Source organism: Rhinolophus sinicus, linkage group LG06 (genome assembly GCF_036562045.2).
Source record: "Rhinolophus sinicus isolate RSC01 linkage group LG06, ASM3656204v1, whole genome shotgun sequence".
Lineage (NCBI taxonomy): Eukaryota > Metazoa > Chordata > Mammalia > Chiroptera > Rhinolophidae > Rhinolophus > Rhinolophus sinicus.
In genome coordinates this window covers 19,346,385-19,368,951 of record NC_133756.1, presented here as the reverse complement: position 1 = coordinate 19,368,951, position 22,567 = coordinate 19,346,385, and the positions used below count along the sequence as shown (strand labels likewise).

The following is a 22,567-nucleotide window of genomic DNA, read 5'->3' as shown; positions in this document are numbered from 1 at the left end:
GTGACCACAAGAACAGCTGGTGACTGTACAGAAAATACAAATTACAGAGACAGGCAGGAAAGTACATGGGAACAAGCTAATTATTCTGAACACTTACTATGTTTCAGGTTCTGGGTTTTTTTTTTATGGTTCTGTTTTTAAAAAACTACTTTTACACGTATTAACTCATTTAATCTTCGTAACACCCTTACCATTGGCTGCTATTATAATGCCTGTGCCACAGATGAGGAAATGGAGACGCAGAGATGTTAAATAACTTGCCCAGGTCATGCAGCTTGCAGGGGTAGAGCCAGGAGGGCTGGCTTTAGAAGCTGTGTTCCTACCACTAGTCTCTAAGTGTCCAGCCTCCATTTTTTGATGAAGAAAGGAAGACTCAGTCGGTCACCTCGGACGTTGTGAGCAGGCCCTTTGCCAGGTTTCAGGGCAGATGACAGACAGGTCCACAAACAGGTCAGGTGATTTCAGGCTCTGATGCAGGCCAGGAGGCATCATCACGTGATGTGGTAGGAGGGAGAGGGCTGTGTTCGCCGGCCGGAGCGGGTGGGGAAGGCCTGTTTGAGGCTGTGAATATGAGCTGGGACCTGGGTGTGGAGGAGGCAGCCCTGTGAAGGTGTAAGGGTGCAGAAACGCACAGTAGCAGCAGTAGGTGCAAGGGCCGGCATGCACAAGCGGTTCTGCAGTCATGAGTGAGGTCGGGGAGGTGGGCGAAAGCCGGTCTGGCAGGGCCGTAGAGGCCACAGTAAGCAGCCTGGGTTTAACGCTGCTCACAGAACAAAGGCCGTGGAAGTGTTCCAGTCATGGAGTGACCACACGGGAGGTCGGTTAGGAGGCAGATGCAGTGGTCCTGGGGAAAATGCTGGTGCCGTGGACTACGGTTATAGCTAAGGAAGTGGAGAAAAATGGCCAGATTTAGGAAAAATGGCCAGATTTAGGGTGTTTTGGAGGTCAAAGAGGCAGAACACAGAGAGATTAGATGACCAGCCTGAGCTCACGGCTCCAAGGTGTCAGAGCCGGGATTTAAACCCACACCCCCGACTCTGGTCTGGGGCTTGTTCTGCTATAGCACAGCTGCCTCCCTTGCCTGGCTGACTTGTGATTAATATATTTAAGGAGCCACTTATTTTTAGACAATCAGAGGTAACCTTTAGTCAGCCCACTGTCTGAAATGGGGGAGCCTGACTTGGGAGGTCACCCTGAGAAAAGGGCCTTCCTGGGGATGAAGCCCTGACCTGCCTGGTAGGTGGCCGACCTCTAATTCTGTTACACTCCTCGGAATGTGACTCAGCAGGTCCCAGGCCCTTCCAGTGACGGGCTGCCCTTCCGCCGCCCCGTGGTGTAGAGACATCTGTGTGTCTGCCTCAGACACTCGTCCGCCCGTCTCCGCGTCATCCCCACGTCCTCATTGCTTAGCACAGGCCTGCTGCACGGTGGGGACTCAGTGAGGGTTGAACAAAGGAAACCTGAGAGCGGCAGGATCTGATCCCCTGACTCACCCTTGGGTGTGATTTCTTGTAAATCACTTTCCCTCCGTGTCTCAGTTTCCTCGGAGGAAAAGGTACCTCTCACGACAGTGAAGACGGCTGTCGAGGATTATAGTTTGGAAATAGTTACGTTTGAGGTGTGAAAAGAAGTTACCACCCTTTGTTGACAAGGGAGCTGCCTCCGTGGAGCCGATGTGACCTCATGCTGACCACGACCGTTCGGTGCCCTTCAGCCGCCCCTGTCGGCTCCCAGCACAGTGCGAGGGAGGGGTTGGAGCCAGGCATCGGAAACCTGGTGTTGAGCCCAGCTCTGCTCTGGTTTACCTTTGAGCTTAACCCTGCTTCGCATCATACTTATTTTTATTTCCCCAAACCTAGCGCAGCTCCAGACCAAGTAGGTGCTTGGTGTGTCCATCTGTAAAGCCAGGACCACAGTCCTTGCCCTGGCTACCCAGTGGACCAAACAGACATCTTTACTGTTCTCTGAATCCCATTCAGGTGATGGTCTGTGCAGCTAACCTGGTCCCCAGTGCCACGGAACAATCTAGAAGAAAACACCTCAGCTGCGTGACTTAGGGCCATTTCAGATTCACTGTCTTCAAGGCCACCTGCCAAGTTCCTGCAAGTTTCCCTCACTGATCCACGCCGCCATTGTCCAAACTCTCTTCAGACCTTCTCTACTTTTCCCAAACATGACAGCGCACACCTCTCTTTCTCAAAAGATGGCGTTGTCTCTTCCTTCCCAGAAATAAGAGGAACTCCCACAGCTTGGAACCTCCACACCTACAGACTTAACTGCATTCCCCCCCCCCGCCCCCCCCCACACACACACACACTCTTCTGCCTCATGTCCCAAAAGAAGTTTCCTTCTCTCAGTGAGGCTGGCCATTCTCTTCTTCCGGACCCCAGCCCTCCTGCCTTCCTAAGTACCTGGTTCCTCCGCTTATGCTCCCCGCCCTGTTGGTTCCTTCCCGGCATCATTTAAATATACTTAAATCACTCATGTCTTACAAAACAAACAAAACACTCCCTAGAGGCAACTGCCCTCACCCAGTGTTGCCAAGTCTCTCTTTTCCTTTTCCCATCCTGGTTTGTTGAAAGAGTTACCCACGCTCGCTGCCTGTGTGCACTTGTAACTCCCCCACCGTCAGGCTTCCACTCCCGCCCTGTACTTAACCTGTTCCCGCCAGTTTCCCCATGGCTGCCTTCTCACTAAATCCAGGGCACGTTTTTCACCTCCTCCCCAGCACTGTGGGACCTGACCACGCCTCCTCTACTGAGACACGCACCCTGCACGCTCAGGAGTTCCTCCTGTGTCTCCTGCTTCTTGTCCCTTTATAGGCTCCTCTTCCCCTTCCCTCTCCTCTGGCTCCAGCCCTCTCCTCTCTCTCTCCAAAGCTTTCCTCAGTTGAGCTCACTGCGCATTGGTCCCATCGCCCTCGTGTGCCCACAGCCCCGGGGTGAGTGCCTCTCTGCTCATGCTGGCTGGTGCTGGTGATCCGGCCTCTGGTGACACCTCTGACCTCATCTCGTGCGACACTTCCCATTTGCTCCTGTGCTTGAACCACAGAGGCCGCCTTCCTGTCCCCACTGCTAGCAGTGACCTTCCTCTGATCTTCACTTCCTCCTTCCTTCTTGCCATCCCTTCCCCAACTGCCCAGTCTCACGTAGCCTTTCTGTTGCTCTCTGTCACGTCGCCCTACCTAAAATTTCTGCACAGTGTTTATTTGTTTATTTACTTGATAATTGTCCTTCTTCCTCACACCCATTAGAATATAAGCTTTATGAGCATCTTGTTCAGGGCTACCGTGTAATAAGTGCTCAATAAATACTAGCTGGAGCAATGAAGGATGATTCTTAAATCTGAATTTGACATCACATCACACTTCCGAGTTCCGAGCCCACACATCCAGGCGCCCTGGTCGTCGTCGCACGGGTGTGCACATGCCATGGGCCAAACCGCACCACGCTGGCACTGCTTTCCTTTTCTTTCCGCCAGAGCCTCTGCCTCTTCTGTGTTGCCTGTCTCAGTGATGGCACCACCAGCTGGGACCCAGAGATGTGTCATCCTTGGTTCTGCCACATGCCTCCTGCCCTTTCTGCGCTGCCCCAAACACTTGTTAAGCTGCCCTCTCAGTCCCGGCCATGGCATTGCTCCCCTGTTCTACTCCAGCAGCTTCTGGACTCCTCTCTCCCTTCTATACCTGATTGATCTTTCGGAAACAAAACTTGATCTCATTACCACCACCCTGTCACAGCCAGTCCGTGGTGCCCTTGCAAGGGGAAGCTTCTTAACACTGTCGTAATCCGGCCCCTCGCTATAGCTCCAGCTTTATTTTTCAGCAAAGCTCCCCTTGAACGCTAAGATCTTGCCACAATGAACTACTGTAGTGCCTAAATAAGCCTTGCTCCCTCTCACATTAGGGAATTTGCAGATTTTGTTCCCAGTGCTTGGAACACAGGCCAAGCTCCCTACCCCCTGCCTGCACTGCTGCGTCTGGAGAGCTGCCACTCACCACCCAGGTCTGCTTAGGAGAACCTTCCTCCAGAATGCCTCCCCTCCCTCTTAGTCCCAGAGCACCTTGTGCCTACCTCCATTCTCCTCTTACTGTATCTTTGCCTCCTAGGAGCCTGGTCTAGCAATCCCTCTGAGCCTATAAACGCCTGCCTGCCATACAAGTGAATGAGGAAGAAATTGACTTGCCTAAGGCCATACAACTAGTTAGATCAGAGCCAAGCAGACCTGGGCTTGCAGGCTTCCCTTGTCTCCAGAGGCTTCTTGTCCTACCGAAATCCAGTATTGTTTGTTTGTTTGTTTGTTTGTCTGTTTGACTACATCCAGGCAGGCTTTGAGTCTGTCTCCCATCCCACCATGCTCACCATGTTTAGCCTAGCTATTTGAGCTTTTCCAGATTGCACTTGACTGGTTTTTTCCATGCAAGCCATTGACTGAGTTGAGATTGTTTTTATTTTGTATGATTTTATCACATTTAGCTACATTTGCTGTATAAAAATGGCAAAAGGATTGGTAAGGAGTTTCTCTTCTCTGGTTTTAAAATCATTTCTTACCAGCTAGCAGGGGGGTGGGGTGAACATTGACAGGGCTTTAGAAAGATGAAAACGGGAGGGTTGCAGGAGTCTCGCTTTAATGACAAGCTCCAGAATGACAGTTAAACCTTATGAAGGTCAAATGACCTTTTGCAAACTGTCTGAGTTTTCCAAATGAGCCTCAACATTGAGTTCTGGTTAATTTTTATAACTTTTTAATAGGACACATTAGAGCTGTTATAAACCTTGTTAATTAAACAATAATCTCAAATGCTCCCTCGCAGAGGGAGACATTCCAGCAACTGCAGATGATTTCTATCTAGAGTCTAACGAAAGCCTTTTAATCAACCTGAGGGGGCCATGCAGCGCTCTCACCCCCAGGAAATGAGAATGATTGGAATTCTGTGGGGCCTCCCTGCAGACCCATCTCCATGTGTACCTTTCTCTGCGGCTGCCTCTTCCAACTCACACTAGGGGCTCTGAGGGCCATCACACCACCCTCCTTCCTTCCCCCGCTCTCTCCTCTGCGTCTTTACCACCCTCGTTACCTTCTAGAGCCTTAGAGCTAGGAGAGTCTCCCTGGATCGTATGGTCTGACATCCTACGTTCACAGAGAGTGAATGTGAGGCCCGGAGAGGTTCCCACTAGAGGCTGCACAGTAACGAGGTTTAGAGCCACCACCTGAACCTCAGGACAGTTCTCTGCACAGGTTGTCTCCCTCCTTTTCTTCACGTTCCAGCAGTCACTGTGAGTGGTGGCCTTCTTGCCCGGGCTGGAGAGGGAATGCCCAAGTGTTCCGGCCGGTAGGGACACAGTGCCCTTGCAGTTTTGTTAGGTTGTGACCAGTGCTTTGACAGAGAAAGACCCAGGCACTCTGTGTGAGCACAGAGGTTGTAGGCAGAGTGGCGTCTCCCCACTCAATCTGGTCGGTTCCAAGAAGGCTGAACCCAGAAGAATGAACAGGGTTTAGGCAGGTGGAATGGGGCCAGGGTAATTGGGAAGGGATGAGCAAAGACTCCGATTTGTGAAATAGCCGGGAGTGGGGAGGGATTTGCAGGTGGGTAACAGCAGAGGTGGGACAGGAGAGAGACACGGCCCCTACCTTCTCATCTCGGTCCCTGTGGAAAGGCCAAGACAGGATAAAGTGCACATTAGTCGGGCTTGGGAGTGGTCAGGAAGGAAGTCGTGGGGGTCAATTAAAAGCTTTCTAAGGCTTCTAATTTAAAACCCTCCTCAGTGAGGAGCAAAGGGTGCCCCAGAGAAAGAACGCCCGTAGCACATGCACCTGGAGCAGGATGGCACCAGAGGCAAGCTGGCCATGTGCCCAGGGAGGGCTCAGAGAGGGGCATGGCGGGAGTGGGTTCTGCCGTACGTCCTTTCTTTCTCCAGGCCTGGGCTTCTCAGGTAAGTGGGCGGGGTAGCACAAGCTAGTCTCTGCGATCCCTTCTAGTGTTGACATTCTGCATTTCTAAGAGGATCGCCTGCTATGGGCTGGCCTGGTACACAAGGTTTTGTGTCTCCTCCTTCACATTGGGTTGTCATTCCTGTTTTATAGGTAAGGAAGCTCAGGTTCAAGGAAGTTGAAATTCTTGCCCACAACGACATTCTCCAGTGGTACATTCCCACCCACACCCCCGTCCTCTTACGTCCCCTCAGGTTTCACTGGATAAACACGCGTTTATTCATTCATTTAATAGCTACTTACTCAATCTTGCCCTGTGCCATGCGTGAACAGTTGTACATACATAAAATAATTGTAAGAACCCCACAGGTGTGTGGTGTTCCTTCCAGTATGAAGAAGGCTTGCGTACTGTTCATCTCCTATCCCTCACGGCAGCCTTAAAAAAGCACTTTGATATCCTTGTTTGTGAGGTGAGGAATCTAGGGTAATGACTTACACCAGGTCCCCAGGTGAGGAAGGGGGCTGAGGCAGGCTCCAGGCAGGGCTTATCCGGGCTGCCCTTTGCTTTATCTCAGCAAATGGCAGACTCAGTACAAGTGGCTGTCCTGAGCCTCATTGGTAGTCACCGCAGGGAGCACCACCTCACACCACCAGGTTGTCGGGACCTTCATCTGACAATGGCAAGGGCTGCTGAAGAAGCCGGACAACCAGTACTTGCTTACAGCAGTGTTAGGAGAGCCGATCAGCGGCAGCACTTTGGAAACCAATTTACTAGGCATCACTAGTGAAGCAGAATGTGCACACACCCCAACGTTCAGCAATTCCCCACCCAGCGTTTCCTGCTTGTGCACCCCAGTGGACATGTGCCAGCCTGCCTGTAATTGCAAACACTGGAGTATCCATTGACAATGAAATGGGTCAGCACCCTGGGGAATAGTCATACAGTGCAAATGCAGGACCTGTCGCTGTACGTTTGAACGCAGGTAAATTTCAGAACTGCAATGTTGAGTGCAAAACAGCCAGAAGAATGTATAGAGTATGGCACACTTACAAAGAAAGTAAACAATGGGAAAGTAAGCAATATGTTATTTAAGGATGTATGCATATGTGTTAACATGAAAAAAAAGCAAAACTTCGGGAGAGAGGTTATTTCTGGTGAGGGCCAGGAGAGGATGGAATGAATGGAGAAGGGGCGTCCAGGGGCTTCTGAGGAGCCAATAATGTCCTGTGAAGCTGGGTAGTAGGCACATGGGTGTTTTATCATTATTTTTAAAGGGTAGGTTTACAGTGTATATCCACACTTGTCAAGGTACATTTCATGATGAAAATTTGAAAATATTGCTTTGCCAGATATGTGCATTGGTGTTTGGGAAGTATGTCAGGAGGCACATTTTCCTTTCCCCCGTTAAAAGATTTTGACTCGAATTCACCATTAATCCTTGACCTTCTTGTTTCTCTTCCCTGTCTAGAGTGTTTGTATGACAGAATAGCACAAGAAACTGTGGATGAAACTGAAATTGCACAGAGACTCTCCAAAGTCAACAAGTACATCTGTGAGAAAATCATGGATATCAATAAATCCTGTAAAAATGAAGAACGAAGGGAAGCAAAATACAATTTGCAATAAACTTGGGATTTTTCATAAAGCCTTCTCGTTTTCCTTGCGTGGTGTGTAATTTGCGGGCAGCGGTGCCATCCGGATCAGACCCCACCGTGCGTGGTGGCGTATGGGCAGGGAGCCGGCAGGGTGCTGGGGTCAGCGGCTTGTTCTGAACTTGGACTTCTCGCTTTAAAGAAGGCAGATGGATTTGCTGAGACTCAGGCAGCAGCCTGGCGCCAGTGTCATTCTGGGAATGGGGACATGTCGTCTTTTCGGAGGGGGGTAAAGTGTCTCTGAATTGCCTGTCACTTGACCCAGACTTGGAACTGGTATTTTTACCATCCACGGACTTCTATTCTGTGTTCCTCTATTTTGTTCAATAATAAAGCTTCATTAATTCTTTGATGTAGACAATTATCATCCTCATTTATTTAAGGGTATTAAGTGTGCAGTGAAGGTGATCAGTGTCCTTGGGGGCAGAACATTTTGGCTGAAGGAGAGAAAATCCATAAGGGATATGGCTGCAGTCTACAGATCTGCAGGGCTGTCTCCAAAGCAGATTACTTTCTCTTACTTCAAAGGACAGATCTAGGACAGTCACCTTCCCCACTTAAGGTGATCTGAGATTCAGCTTCCGGATAATTAGTCGATTTTTGTAAAGGGGTGTGTGGGGGGGGGCAGTAATGTTAGATGTGGTCCAGGGTCCCCGCCAGGAAGTTGTGGACACTGTCTCCTTTGTCAGTTTGTTTTCCCTGTCATGTATCTCACGTGATCTTTCAAGTTACATAATTTTTATCTCACTCAGAAGTGAGTCTCTAGGTGCCTGATGTGCGATCTGGCAAACCACGTTCGATCTTCCTGTTGATTTGCGCGTTTCTTTCTGGAATGCCTGTGAAGTCAGCCTGGTGTATTGGAAATGGAGCACCTGGGTTCCAAGCCTCTCCCCCCAGCTTGCTATGGGCTTGACCTAACCTCTTGAGTTTCTATTTTCTGTTCCGTAAAAAGAAGATAATATCTACCTTGCAGCGTTGTTATAAGGTGTGTGTGTATATATATATATAAATGATGCTCAGTAAATGTTGGCAATTTGTTATTTTCTTAATTTCTGGTTATTGGCTTTTAGGCATTGGTTGGAAAAGTTTGGCCTCTGGTTTCTGTAATGGGTTATTCACTAGATCATTAAACCATTAGTGGTCTGTAATAAAAGCTCAGAGTCACTGGGGTAAGAAGGGGAGGTAGGTCCCTCTTTGAGAAATTCTAGTAAATAAAACAATCCTTTATAATGTGAAATACTATATACTCACTGATAAAATGTATGGATGTGAATTTCCTTTTAGGGTATTTTCCCAGCTCTCCCTCAGCTAGCAGTGTGACCTTGGACCCATCACTGGACTTCTCAGCATCCTGGTCATTATGAGGAAAATAATGCCTACCTTACAGGCTGTATGGATAATTAAATAATAGTAATAACAACAATAGATACTTAATATGTGCCAGGACTTTTCTAAGTGTTTAATATAGGGTTATCTCGTTTCATGAGGTCAGTAAGATTAGTGACACTTCGTAATGTTCAGTAAATTCTTGTTACTAAGATGTGTTCATTTTAATGACCTGGGGCAGCTTGGACCTGAATAGTATGGAATGCGTGAGACACAGGAAAAAAGTATGCATCCTACTCTTCCCTTTTTTCCCTAAGCATGGCAAAAATACACCCAGAGGCTCCGTGCATTTTCCTACACAGACTAATGCAGTATGATACCTGCTTTATAGATGCTTTTAGGTGGGGGATGGGGGAAGAGTCATGGAAATACATGTTTAAAAACGCTATGACATATGAAAGTGCTTTGTGTAATGTACGGTGCATACATTAAGGACAACAGGGTTATGGAAGATTGTAATAAGAGCTGAGTTCAAATCCTGACTGTCACTTCTGGACAGGTCATTTGACCTCTCTGGGGCTCATTTCTCCTGAACTAGAAAGAATGATTCCTAACTCAGGGTTGTTGAGAGTAATCCAGGTGATATATGGAAAAGGGCTCCGTAAGTCAAAGATCCATGCAGATGTTAGTTATCCTTAGCTTATCAGGCAGAATAAAATCAGAAGTGGGTGTGACAAGGAAGGACCTAAGAGCCGATTCTGATGAGGTTTTACACCCTAGTTAGAAGGAGAGGTTTTTGAGCAGTTGTGTATCTGATGCCCTGTTACTGTTGTGAGGGCAAGACCATCGTTCTTTTATCCACACAAATGAGGAAATGGGCTCTGAAAAGAATAAATAACCTCTTGGCCAAGGTCCCAGAGTTGTCAGTATTGGAGCTGGTCAGGATCCAAGTCTGTGCAAAATCTGCCCTTTTGCCTCTTCCCTGAAAGCTGAGTGGGATATTACGGTCTGGGCCGAGAATCTAGCCATGTAATCTCACGGTATGTTCAGGACAGACCCAACCTAAGTAATCAGTCAGTGGGAATCAGTCTCATTAATTCAAGCCATTTGGAGGGATTGGGAATAATAGTACCATTTATGAGGATTCCGTTTTATTACATTCAAATACATTCACAAAATTCAAGTTCATTTTGTGTAGAAGAGGGTTTCCCAAACTTGCCCAGTCTTTAGAATGTGCTGATGTGCTTCAAATACAGATTCCCAGGTTTTGGTTTGGAGAGCTTGAGTCAGTAGATCTGGGATGGAGGTGGGAACAAGTATTTTAACACAAGTGCCACTTTTGAATAATACCAGTCTAGCAGAAGTCCTGCTTTCATGAAGGAACAGGAGTGATTGTGAGCTAAAAAGACATGCTCCTTCTAAAGTGCCTTGAGGATATTTGAAACAGAATAAATTTCCTCTTAAAAAGCTGAGGATCTGCCCTAAAGCCTTGTTTACAGTTACCCTTTCGTGCCCACCAAATGCTGTTTAGTTGGACGTGATACACAAGGGGACTTTTAGTCTAGGCATCAGCGATTTTCCCCTCACTTTTACCCTTCAATTCTTTTTTCAATTCCTTTCTTTTGACGCCGGTGAGCTGTGTAGGACAGACAGTCAGTGCTGAATTGTCAGGGCCTGAACTGAGGTTTGGGCAATGTCTTCAGAAGCCCCGGCAACAAAGGGCTGTTACCAGGTGAAACATCGAGATGGGGCTTGTTTCTATTTTCTAGCTGATGAAAATGTGTTAGTGACTGTTATGTGCCCAAAGGTTTCTTGGATGCATTTCTAAATTATGATTTTTTTTTTTTTTTTGTAATTATAAAGAAATAAAAACCACTGTATAGAAAGTTTTGGACAAACATTCCAATTGTGCTACTGCAAACATCGTAGAGTATCTCTTCTAGTCTTTTCTCCAAGGGTGTAGATACATATTTTATGTACCTGTGATCATAGCGTACGATCAGATTTGTATCCTTCCCTTTCTATTTAAAGTGTTTCCCTGTTGTTCTGTAAAATTTATAGCCATCAGTTCTAACATCCTCCAAGTGGACAGACATCAAACTGCAGCCCAGCAAACCATCTGGCCAGCTGTGGGGCTCACCCACAGGACTGCCAGTTCATGAAAAGCCTCGCTGCACATTTTGGCCCAGCTCAGGTGGTAGAGTTAAGGAGGTCATTGGGTTTGAGTTCAATTCTCAGCTTTAGCACCTACTACGTCTCTCGAGGTGAGTTATTTCATCTTTCTGAACACCAGCTTCTATGTCTGCAAAAAAAAGAAATAGAGAAAATAATATATAGTTATGGAGGACTGAGAATGTAATTAAAGTGCCCCAGTGAAGAGTGGATAAATGGCCACCAGTGTTAATGTTGGCATTCCTTTCCTCTCCCCTTCCCTCTCCCCGCCCCTCCTCTCCCTACAGCCAGTCAGTCCTTACCTGAGTGTGCTCCTACACCGTCTCTGGTTTGCTCTGACCTTGGCTTTCATACCTGCCTTTGGCCCTCCAGACACCTGGTGCTCTTTCTACAGAGTCCGGTACACATGGGCCTTTCCCCTGGCACGCCTCCCAGCTCCCTCGCCGACCTGGGCTCCCACACTCTGCCACCCAGCTGCCCATTTGCCCCTCCCCAAATTTTTACATTTTTGTGTGCAATGTTTTTGCCTTTATGTTTGCTATCATTTTCTTAGGGTCGTTTTACCTGGGTCAAAAGGAATGACGTTTTTAACATTCTTGATGCGTATTATGGATGTGTCCATGTTTTAGATTATTTGCCAACATAATAGGTGAAAACTAGTACCTCATTATATTTTCCTTGATCGTTTCCATGACTGCATATCTCTCCAGAGTTTAGTTGCTTGTTAACAGAAAATAATAGCTTAACCTATAAGCATTTCCAACATAATCCATTCCAATTTGTCTTTTTTTCTGGACCAATGTGTTTACTTACCTTGGGCATATACTTTTTACTTATATATCTTCAAATAGACATACCAACAGATATGCTATCACTTCTTTTGAAGGGATTGATCAGTTCCCGCCAAGCAGCTTCACAGGTTCATGGAACCTAAAGGTCAAAAGTGAACTTCAAGGTCGTCCGCCCAGATCTCCTCCCCACTGTGAGCACTGCCTTTCTAGACAGGCTGGAATACCTCCAGGCGTGGGGAATTCCTCTTCCTACCCAGAGTCCATCCCATGAGTGCCGTCACTAAGGTGTTCCTCTGTTGGGCTACAAATCCACTTCCCTGAGACTCCTGAGGTCATTCCGATTCCCTCCTCGGAAGTCACGCAGAGTGCTTCTATTCAGAGCCCTTCGCAGAGCTGAAGGTGGCAGTCATGCCTCTTCACCACTGATAAGGAGCTCAAATGCTGGTCCAGCATTTCTCACGTGAGGGAGGCTGCCCAGGAGACAGTGGGAACGCTGGATTCAGACAGCTCTGTGTTCCAATCCTGACTGTCGCTTACTAGTATGTGACCTTGAACCAGTTCTTAACCTCTCTTAGCTTTAGTTTTTCTCCTTTTAAAAAAGGAAATACAATGCTTACCTAACAGGGTTGTATCAAGAGCAATGTAAGATACCATGTTTCCCCGAAAATAAGACCGGGTCTTGTATTAACTTTTGCTCCAAAAGACACATTAGGGCTTATGCTCAGGGGATGTCATTCTGAAAAATCATGCTGGGGCTTATTTTCCCATTAGGTCTTCTTTCCAGGGAAACATGGTAACGTGAGGGAAGCACCCAGGCATTCCCTCATCCTAAGACTTCTCACCATCCCGGTTCCTCTGTTATAGATGAGTCCCTAGAAGGTGAGGTTAAGGACGGCACACTACTCTAGGAAGGGTCAGGTCAGCACTAACTAGAGCAGACTATCACCTCTCACTCCTGGATGGTCTGTCTCTGTGAATGTAGCCTCGCCCGGAATGAGCATCTTTAGTGATAGAATTGCTTCACGTTGAGCTTCTGGGCACCAAAGCTCAAAGGTCACGTTGAGCTTAGGATTCCCTCCTCCATCTCTTTGGCTAACACATTGCTGGTTTCTTTAGTTCACTGTGTTGTATATAGATTTTGAAGCCAGAGAAACTGACACCAAATTCACATCCTGACTTCAGTGTTATTAGATGAGAGGAAATTGGGCAAGTTCCTACCGCTCCCCCAGCTGCAGGCACCTTGTCCGTTATGCAGTGTTAACGGTAATGGCACCGCCATCACACAGCCTCCCCTGTGCCAGACCCACAGCAGCCACCGTCCCAGGTTCAATGAATATGCTCCTTTGTCTTGCTGTCTTCCTTCCCGTTTTCATGTTAGCCGCTCTTTATACTGCTTCTCGCCTCAATGGTGTGTTCTTAAGTGTATTTCTTAAATGAAATATAGGACTTTGCCACTTATCTCTGTTCCGTTTCATCATATTGGTTTCAACCCAACATTCCAGCTGGTTGAAATCTTCTTTTCCATGTGTATTTAAAACACAAAACAAAATTTGAGGAAAGCCAAAGCCAAAAAAGAAAACGCAGCCATAATCCCAAAAGCCGAGCCCACTGCGCGTTCACTCCCGGGAGCCCCTCCTGTCTGTCCGTGGGCCAGCACCTCTCTGTTCGTGGGGGCCGGCCAGCCTCCCGTGATCGTGTTGTCCCTTTAACAGCATGTGGCAAACCTGTCCCCTCTGGGGCCTCCATTCTAATGCCCTTGCCAGCACTGGGCAGTGGTTACCTTCTTATCTGTTCACTGTACGGTTTGTTGTCTCTAGTTTCTTGCTAGTATAGATAATGCTGCCATGATCCTTTATGGTTGTTTGTTTCTTAGAGTAAATTCCCAAGCGTGAGCTCATTGGGTTAAAGGGCAGGAATGTTTTTATAGTTCTTTCCAGGTGTTGTTATAGCACTTCCCCCAAAGTTATTTCATGTCTCAATCAGGGCAGACATGTGGGTGCCACCTCCCCACAACTTCACCAGCATTTGGAAGTTTTAAAGACGTTTGGCAAGTGAGCTTCCTGCACGCATGTTCTTTCTCAGCTTCTTCCTGTGTGAATTGTCTGTGCGGACATTGGGGTGTTTGAGATCCTTACGGAATTTTACTCTCTGATAGCTCCTTCCTCCCAGTTTTATAGTATATAAATGTTATCTTTTGTATGTTCACCTAGTTATCAGTCATACTGTTTAGTTCCATGAAATCGAGAGAGCCAAGTGGTCCTGTACTACAGGCCTCACTTCTACTGACTGACTAGCTCTCTCTGAGCTGGATTGTCCTCGTAGCTAGGACCCTCTACCTGCATGTGATCAGGCAAGGGCTCTGAGGGGCGACGTTTAAGCTTACACCCGAAGGAGGAGAATGGCTGTGAGTTGGTCATTTGTCTGTTGGTCCATCCCTGCCTCTATTCATTTTAATCTATCCTGCATATCTATCCTGTGTCCAGCACTCGGACGAGCCCTGCTGGCCACGGCCAACCAGGAGTCACACTTCAAGTATGGCTTCAAACCCTGTGCTCTTTCCACCATTCCAGAACACACTCTTTCAGCCACGTCCGATCTGGTACTCGCGTGTTTGGGCATTTACTGTTTCATCAGCTAATGGGGAGAGATTCAGTATGCTGGCGTCATTACCATCTATATCCAGAAGTAATTGTGGAGTTCACTCAGTCATTCAACAAATATTTATCGAGTGCCTAATACATGTCCGTCACTTGTCTAAATGCCTGAGACATATCAGGGAACAAAAGCACAAGGAGCTTAAACTCTAGAAGGGATGGAATGGGATGGGGAAGAAGATAGAACAGTCAACATAATAAATAAGAAGATCGAGACGTTGGTAAGCGCCGTGAACAAGGAAAAGTGGAGCAGGGCAATGCAGGCTGAGTGTGTGGGGAGAAGGTTGACTTATTGGTAGAGTTGCCCAAGGAGGCTTCATGGAGAAGGTGGGATCTGAGCAAAGGCCCAAAGGCAGTGAGGGAGTCAGCACAGGGTGAGAGCCACGCAAGGAACAAACACCAAGGTGGATTTTCCTACAGCACTGCTCTTGCTTCCTTGCCATTCATTCCTCAACAGTTGTCACTCATGGGTCCCTGCAGCCCTGCTCAGAACTCAGCAGAGATGGGGTTTCCATACTGGGAGCGTTCTGGAGGCTTTAGGGTCTGAACCGTAGTGACCGCAGGGGCTGTGGGGGTCTGTTCACACTGTACCTCAGCCCCACCCTGACATACGTACCTTGCCCTGCTCCCACCCTGGAAAGCAGGGACTCAATTGAAATGGTTTCCGGAAATCAACACTGTGTCAGCACAGTTGTAAACTGCCTTTCGCCATCCTGTGGGTGTCCATGTAGACACCTCCGTCCCCCACCGCAGACAGCATTAGACAGCAGGAACCACTCTCAGGCTTGAAGCATTCGCACAGTTCTTCTTCTGCGTCTTCCAGGCTCGTCCTGCTCCCTGTAGCTTCAGCCTCTTGGGTCTGCCCAGTCTGGGGCTTTAAGCTCATTCTTGCCTCTCTCCTGAGTCATTAACTATGGGAAACCTGTGCTCCCCAGGCTTGGAGACTCAGCTCAAGTATCATTTCCTCTAAGGGCTTGTGTGTACCTCTTCCTAGAAGGTCTCCTGCTCTTGTATAGTTTTCCTCCCAGCCCTCCCTGCCAGCCCCAACCATCCCTGTATCTCAACATTCAGCATTTGATTGTAATGTCTATTTCGTCATCTCTTTCTGTTGGGCTGTCAGCAACCTGAACAGGACTGTGTGAGTTGATCTCTATACCAGTTAGATCTCTATAGTCCTTTGCTGAGCCCCTACCATGTGCTAGTGCAAGAGATAGAGATATGGACAGTATTTCTAAAGTAATATTTATTAAGCACTCACTGTGTGCTAGGCACTCTTCATATTTTGTCACACAACCCTGTGTGGAGGAGATTACTAACACCATTCCCATTTCACAGATGAGGAAACTGACTTAAAGAGGTTGAGTAACTTGGCCCAGATGGCACAGCCGTGACTAGGAGCCAGACTAGCATCAAAGCGCGAGTGACTCCAAAACCTGGTGTCCTAACGACCATACTAAAAGCCACCTTAGATCTCTCCTTGTCACAAGCTGTTTCTTCCAGCTGAACCTTCCCTGCCCCGTCTGCTCCATGACCTTCTGCTCCTCCCTGCTCCAGGAGGTCTGCAGTGCTCCCTCCCCAGCCTTGTTGGTCTCAGCAGCCTGTATTGTCTCTGCTGCCGTCCTTCTCACTGGCCTGTGAGCCCTCCAAGGTGGGGTCTCTGGACCCAGCACAGGGCCTGGTGCTGACAAAATGGCGCTCTCCCTACAGCCTACAGCCTGGGCCCCCGATAACCAAAGGCTGTGGGAAGCCAGGGACTGAAGCTGCTCTTTCTCCCTGGGGTTTAAGACCTTGAGGAATCAAGAAAGTCCTTCACGAGGGTGTCATGAGAACTTCTGGGTCGTGTTGCCCCAGAACAGGCTGTCAGCAGATCAAGAAAGGAGGGAAAGATTTAGTGGTTAAGTCTGAGGAATCCGACCTCCCACTGCGTAGGCCCGACTCTGGGCTCCACCACGTATCCGCTCTGCAATCTTGGGCAAGTTAGTTCATTGGTTTGTGCCTCAGTTTCCTCCTCCATAAAATGCAGACCTCAGGTTCCTGTGAGCCTTAAGTAAGTTAATTTCTATGAAGCTCTTAGAACTGTACCTGACACATAGTAAACACTGTTTATTGTCACTGTGAGCAAGAGGCAAGAAGTGGAAGCGGGTAGGTGTTTCGAGGAGTAGAGGTGAAGTCAGTATGGAGAGAGGAGGGTGGAGAGGAGGGACGGGCTCGTGGAGGCCTTGGTCCCAGCTGACGTGCTGGACTCCAAAGACCATGACAGCTGCCGAAAGGTCACACTGGCGTCAGTGCGGCGGGTGGTTTGGAGGGAGAGAGAAGAGTCAAGGGGGTTTTGGGGATAGCTCAGGTGAGAGGTGATGAGGGGCAGGTGCCCACTTTCCTTCCTCCGTAAGTGTGGGCACTGCCAGGTGGGAACCAGGCTGTGAGCACCATGATGTCACGGTCCAGATGGGAAGTGCCCAGGGCCACCGTGTCTGGAGCAGCACCCCCGGGGCCTAGGAGCCGCTCTGGGCAGGGCCTCCCGGGGACTCTGCCCAGGGAGGGGCAGCAGAGACAGTGGGAGATGGACCTGCCAGGGGAGGGGCGGGCTGCAGGCTGGGCTTCCCCGATGCCTTGGAAATGGTGTGATGTGGGGTAAGAGAGAATGGGTTTGAACCTTTCCTCCACCACTTTTCTGTAGCATGACCTCGGCCAAGTTATCAACCTTCCAGGTCCTCAGATGTATCAGTTTTGTAGCCAAGAATAACAGTATTGACATGTTGGGGCTATTGCATAAAGGGCTGTGCACATGACAGGCACACAGTGGGTGCTCACGTACAGGGACTGCCCTACCTTTCAGGGTGAGAGAAGCAGTGTGCTGAGCACTTAGTAGGTGGGGCTCCCTGCTACGCCTGTGTGGGGCTTCAGGCCTGTCACTTGCTTTCTAGAGCCTTGCTTTTCTCAGTCATAATTCCTATGCCTGTCCCTGCTCCACTGACTTCGACGAGGTCAGCCTCATCACGGCCAGGGCAGCATTTGGAAACCACAAGGCACTGCAGGTCAGGAGGTGGATCCCCACAATCCTGCTGCCTCCCTTCCCCACCCCTCCTCCTGTGAAGAAGCAGATTTCAGCCTCTGAGACACACTTTCCTCAAACTGCTGAGAAGCCCCTGGCCCTGGACATGAAAAATGAGAGGCACTACTGAGAGGCTATCATTGCAGTCTGAAGGAGGGAGACTGGAGTTCTTCTTTCCAATGGCTCTTTAAATTATTTTCATTTTGCTGACTCCTGTGCTTTTCGGAGCTAAGCAGCTTGGGGAGATAGTTATAGGCCATTTAAGCAGAAAGCCTCATTGGCTCCAATCTCTTGGAGAAGGAAGAGAGTTAACCCTTTGTAGCCCAGCCTGGTGCTACCTTCCACGAGGTCCAGGAAGGCAGGTGGGCTTTGCAGGGTGGGGCTGCCCTTCAGGGAACCTGGTCCAAGACCAAGTACACCCTCTGGAGATTTCCAGTGTTGGCCAATCAAAGACACAGACACAAGAGAAACCACAGCCAGATTTGGCAGTGGGATGGGGTCCCTGGGTTTTAAATTATGATTATAAGGTGACTTCTCTTCCTTGCTCTTTCATTCTTTTTCTTCAGTGTTTAAGATTGGGCTTCTGATCCAGATTTCCTTATTCAGGGTGAGAAGTGCAGCCAACAGGAGAGGCCGATTGATGCCTCTTCCATACCCTTTCCTCTGCTCAGGACCAGGGAGTCTTTCCCTTAGCTTTGTTAGCTCCTCCTATATGTCAGGACCCACACTGGAGACCCCACGTGTTTAATCCTCACAAGAATATTTGGGAGTTGGCCTTACTGTCTTTATTTGTCCTGATGAGGATACTGCAGCCCAGACAGGTTAGATTTTTTTGCCACACAGCTAATAAGTGAGAGGGTCACTTCTGAGACCTTCAGAAGGACCAGGTCCTTCTGAGACCAAGTCCACTGTTGTTTTGTCACAACCTCAGCACCTTCTAGTAACCAGCACTGAGAGCTGCTTGGGTGCCAGACCCTGCACTGTGACAAAGTCAGAGGAGTGTGTCTCTTCTCTTGGTTGGAGTCTAGCCACGTTTCAAGGTTCACCTTCATGTACAAGATTGCCTTGTAAAGCAACACAGGATGGTAGAAAGAGTGGAAGCAAATGTCCAACAACAGGATAATTATACACACACACACACTGACTTTCTTCATAGAGTGAAATGCCATGTAGCAAAAAAAATGAACCAGAGCTACGTGTGTCAGCATAAATAAATCTCAAAAGCATAATATGGCGTCAAAAGAGGAAGTAGTGGAGTGAAACTGAGAGTATGTACGTAAGATCTTAACACATGCAAAATGAGACTATAGGTCACTTACGGACATACAGATGTGCAGTCAGAGTATGAAAACTTGGGCAGGAGGGATATATCCCAGCTTTGGGAGAGTCCTTATCAGGGTTGGGATGGGGAAGAGGGCAAAAGAGGTTTCCGTCATGTTTAAACTATTTAAAACAAGCAAATGAAAAAGTGATCTGAAGAAAAAAAAGAAAAAAGAAAGCAAAAGGTTTCCAATACATTATGCCTGGTGGGTGGGGTTCTGTGTGCCTGAAATGCAGACCTGGGCCTGCAGCTCGAAGGCATGTGGGGGCTGCAGCGCAAAGGTTTTGGGAGGATTAAATGAGGGGTAAGTCAAAGGTACTTTTTAAACTGTAAAATGTTATAGGACTATAGGGTGAAGTCACACACTTCTGTGCTCTTTTCCTGTCTTCCTGAGTCAACTGTGGTTTCCTCGAAGGCAAGGAGAGTTTTCAAATCATCTCTTGACCCCAGTCCAAGCTCAGGACATACTACTGTCTCTGGACCAGAACTTGTATCTAACAAGCCTTGCCATCAGCATCTTCTCCTAACCCTTCCCCTGCCTTTGCTCCTAAGGACTGCTTGGATTACGGAGGAAATAGCTTATCCTAGGTTTCTACCCCTATGGACACATAACATTGATTGCTCAGTACAGAGTGAGGTCCTTGGCGAGAAAGGTCGAGAGGAAGCCTGCCGTGGGTCCTGTGGGCACAATGACAGAGGTAGTAGGAAGAGCCCCTGTCCCCCCCAGCTCTTGCCTCTGGCCCCCAACAAGTTTCCGTCCTGAGCTGCACAGTCTCACCTGCATGGATGGGCTGGAGGTAAAGGCAGTGTGAGTGACCCAATTTGGTGACTGACTTCCCTGAACTGAGTCCCCATAAAGCCCTCTCTTAATCCTACATGACCCTATGAGATGGTTGTCACCACCCCCGTGAGGAAGATGAGGATGCTGAGGCTGGAGCCGTAATAACTGGCAGAGTCAGAATTCAAATCCGAGTCTAGTGAACTCCAAAACCTGCGCTCTTCTCCGGGGACCAAGGTGTCTCCACAGACTGTGGAGGAAGAGCTGTCCCAGGGAATCCATGTGTGGCAACAAGATGCACCCCCCCCACTCCTGTAATTCAGGTGACGGGTGGCTGAGGCGGGGACTGGCGTGGGATAATCACCTTCCAGAGCCAACCACAGTAGCTGCCACTTGGAGGTCCCTTTGTATTTTGAATATGCAATCACTAATTAGACTTTGCCTTAATTGCAAGATTTCCGTATGCCCAGTGACTGGCGTGCGAGAAGCACACGGTGGCTGTCACCTTGGCCCGTTGTCCCGTTTGCTTGTTCCACTGCAGTTCCTCTGGGGATGTAGCTCAGCTTCCCCTGGAAAGTGCTCTGGGACCCACATTTTAATCAAAAGTGTACCTGCCTCCAGGAAAAAGAGTAAGAGGCACAGCTCAAAAGTGATTACATTTAATAACCAAAAACCAGAAAAAGTCTACTTTGCAATGCATAATTCCACCAGATATTTATGTCATCTTGTGGCCATATTCTACATGCTGTGTGGGGACACTTTATTAAAAATGCCATTTATTTTAACAGCAGCAGTAAGGGAAACACACACCTTTTTTTTCCCCTCCCCACTGTGTGAAAGGCATTTGTGGTTATTAAATTATTCTTGAGTAAAAGAATTTACTCCTGTCTCCAAATTTACTCTGACGTATTTCAGTAAAACGATCTCAAAAGTGTATGCACTCAGCACAAACTCGCACGAAGCCATTCTGGGCCAGGTGCTGTGCTAGCAGGGAGGCATGAGGTGGAGCTGCGGAGTCCCTCCCTGCGTCCCAGAGGCTCCCAGGGCAGGGGCAGGGGAGGTGACAGATACATCCCAAGGCAGAGACAGGGCCTGGCCCCCAAGGGCTATTCAAGCAGTCTTTGTTCGAGGAATGAATGAATGAGAGAATGAATGAATGAGCAGAGATAGAAAACTGGAGCGCCTCAGTGTTTCTGCGCTGGGACTGCAACCATATGAGGTACTTCAGGTGCATAAAAGGATTGGCTGCTTTTCCTTAACCACCGTGGAGGAGGTGACCGTCAAGCCCATTCTCAGGTGAGAGCTGGCCCGAGGGGGGCACAAAGCTTACATGCAAAGGGAAGGGGGTGAGATGAGGTCTGTGGTGGTGAGATTCTTGCCGGCAGACATCCTCCTGGCAGCCCCCACTCCCTTCAGATCTTTGCCCGTCGTCTCCTTCATCAGAAACACGCTGCTTGTGCACCTGTCTGAGAGAGCACACACATCGCACCCCCGCCCCACGTCACTCCCTATTCCTCTTCTCCTTTATTTTTCTTCCGCCCTGATATGTTTATTTGAATGTTGTCCTATGTCCACCACCAGCTAAAATGTGAGTTTCGTAAGCATAATGACTAGAGGAGAGCATAGAAACTACTCTACTCGGGGCCCAGCAGCCGGATCAGTGGATGGGGGAGTAAACGAATGAGTGACCGAAAAAGCTCAGTGTTCTCTCCGCAGGATAAGAGGTTCAGTTCAGGGTCTGGAGGGCAGGCTCTGAAGGAGCTATTGAGAGACAAGGCTGTGGGTGGTTGGAGCCAGGCCCCCGGGCGTGCAGGCCTCATTTTCCCGGCTAAGGAGCTGGACTTTGCCTTGGGGGGGCACCAGGGAGTCACTGAAGGGTGCTGAGCCTGTGCGTGACGTGCTCACACTGATGTTTCAGAAAGACCACGCGAGTGGAACTGCAGATGATGGCCAGGATGGGGTGAGGCTGGGAAGCCGGAGGAACAGTCCCTGCAGGAATGTAGAGACCAGAGCACAGCAGGGGTGGTGGGATGAAGGGGTGTGCGTGGCAGGTCAACACAGAAGCCGGTACCTGGGCTAAGGCCAAGTGACTTGTTGATTGGAGGGGAGAGGGGTGGACTTGGTGATAACTCCACTGCTTCGGGCTTGGCTGAGCAGCTGAGAGGCGATGTCATTTAATGGAAGGGGTCTAGGGATTTGTCTTCCCCAGGGGCACTGTGGCACTTACTGTGATAGGAATCCGTGGCCGAACATGAATCACTTTGCATAAAGACAACATCCTAATGTGGGTCTCATCTTTGGGGCCCCTGTTGAGCCCTAGAAATGCAGTTGACAGAATTATCTTTTGATAAAATAAGATCAGTGATGGCCTGTCAAGCGTGGGGCCACCCAGAATCTGCCCATCTCTACTCCCTACTCTTGCCAAGATGCCCCACTTTAGTCCCCTATCCTCTTAAACATGGCCATATGGTAATAGAATGAGCATCGGATTTTAGTTCCGAATAAATAGACACGAGTCCCACCTCCATTATGAACAGGCCTTAGGCAGCAACACTCGCTTGCCCTAAGCCTCAGTTTTATCAGCTGTAAAACGGGAATAATGATGCTATTCATCTTGCAGTGTTGTAGTGACGATGTAGTACTTGAAGGGATGCAAGCAAGCTCAGCAAAGTTGGAGAACTGTTCAGTTGGAAGAACGCCGGAAATGCCACAGATGAGAGGGCAGGAGTGGCAGGCAGTCCCCAGGACCAGGGCAAAGTGCTGCTGTTGAAGGCAGGGGAGGGCGCAGGCCTCTGTCCGGCCTCTCCCTCGGGGTCTTCCTCAGAAACTTGAAGGTGGTCAAGCTGCAGCTGACCATGGAGTCGTGCAATGTCCACTCTCTCCAGGCCC

The 22,567-nt window shown here is 48.7% G+C and overlaps 2 protein-coding genes and 1 long non-coding RNA gene across 13 annotated transcripts in view; 2 read left to right on the top strand and 1 right to left on the bottom strand.

Moving 5' to 3' along the window:
• The window catches only part of BEND5 (BEN domain containing 5), a 51,720-nt gene extending 44,140 nt beyond the window's left edge, over positions 1 to 7,580 (top strand). For all 5 annotated transcript variants that reach the window (XM_074334692.1, XM_074334693.1, XM_074334696.1 and 2 more), the window contains one exon: positions 7,401 to 7,580. In XM_074334692.1, the coding sequence (XP_074190793.1) occupies positions 7,401 to 7,558 (158 nt within the window). In that variant the 3' untranslated portion in view covers positions 7,559 to 7,580. The remainder of the gene's footprint in view (positions 1 to 7,400) is intronic.
• The window catches only part of AGBL4 (AGBL carboxypeptidase 4), a 1,099,729-nt gene that overhangs the window by 868,568 nt on the left and 208,594 nt on the right, over positions 1 to 22,567 (top strand). The gene's annotated exons all lie outside the window — the stretch shown is intronic.
• Positions 596 to 2,894, bottom strand: LOC141572099 (uncharacterized). The gene is made up of 3 exons (XR_012497218.1): positions 2,771 to 2,894; positions 1,494 to 1,580; positions 596 to 881 (listed from the first exon to the last, which is right to left on the bottom strand). It is a non-coding gene; the product is annotated as an uncharacterized LOC141572099 (long non-coding RNA).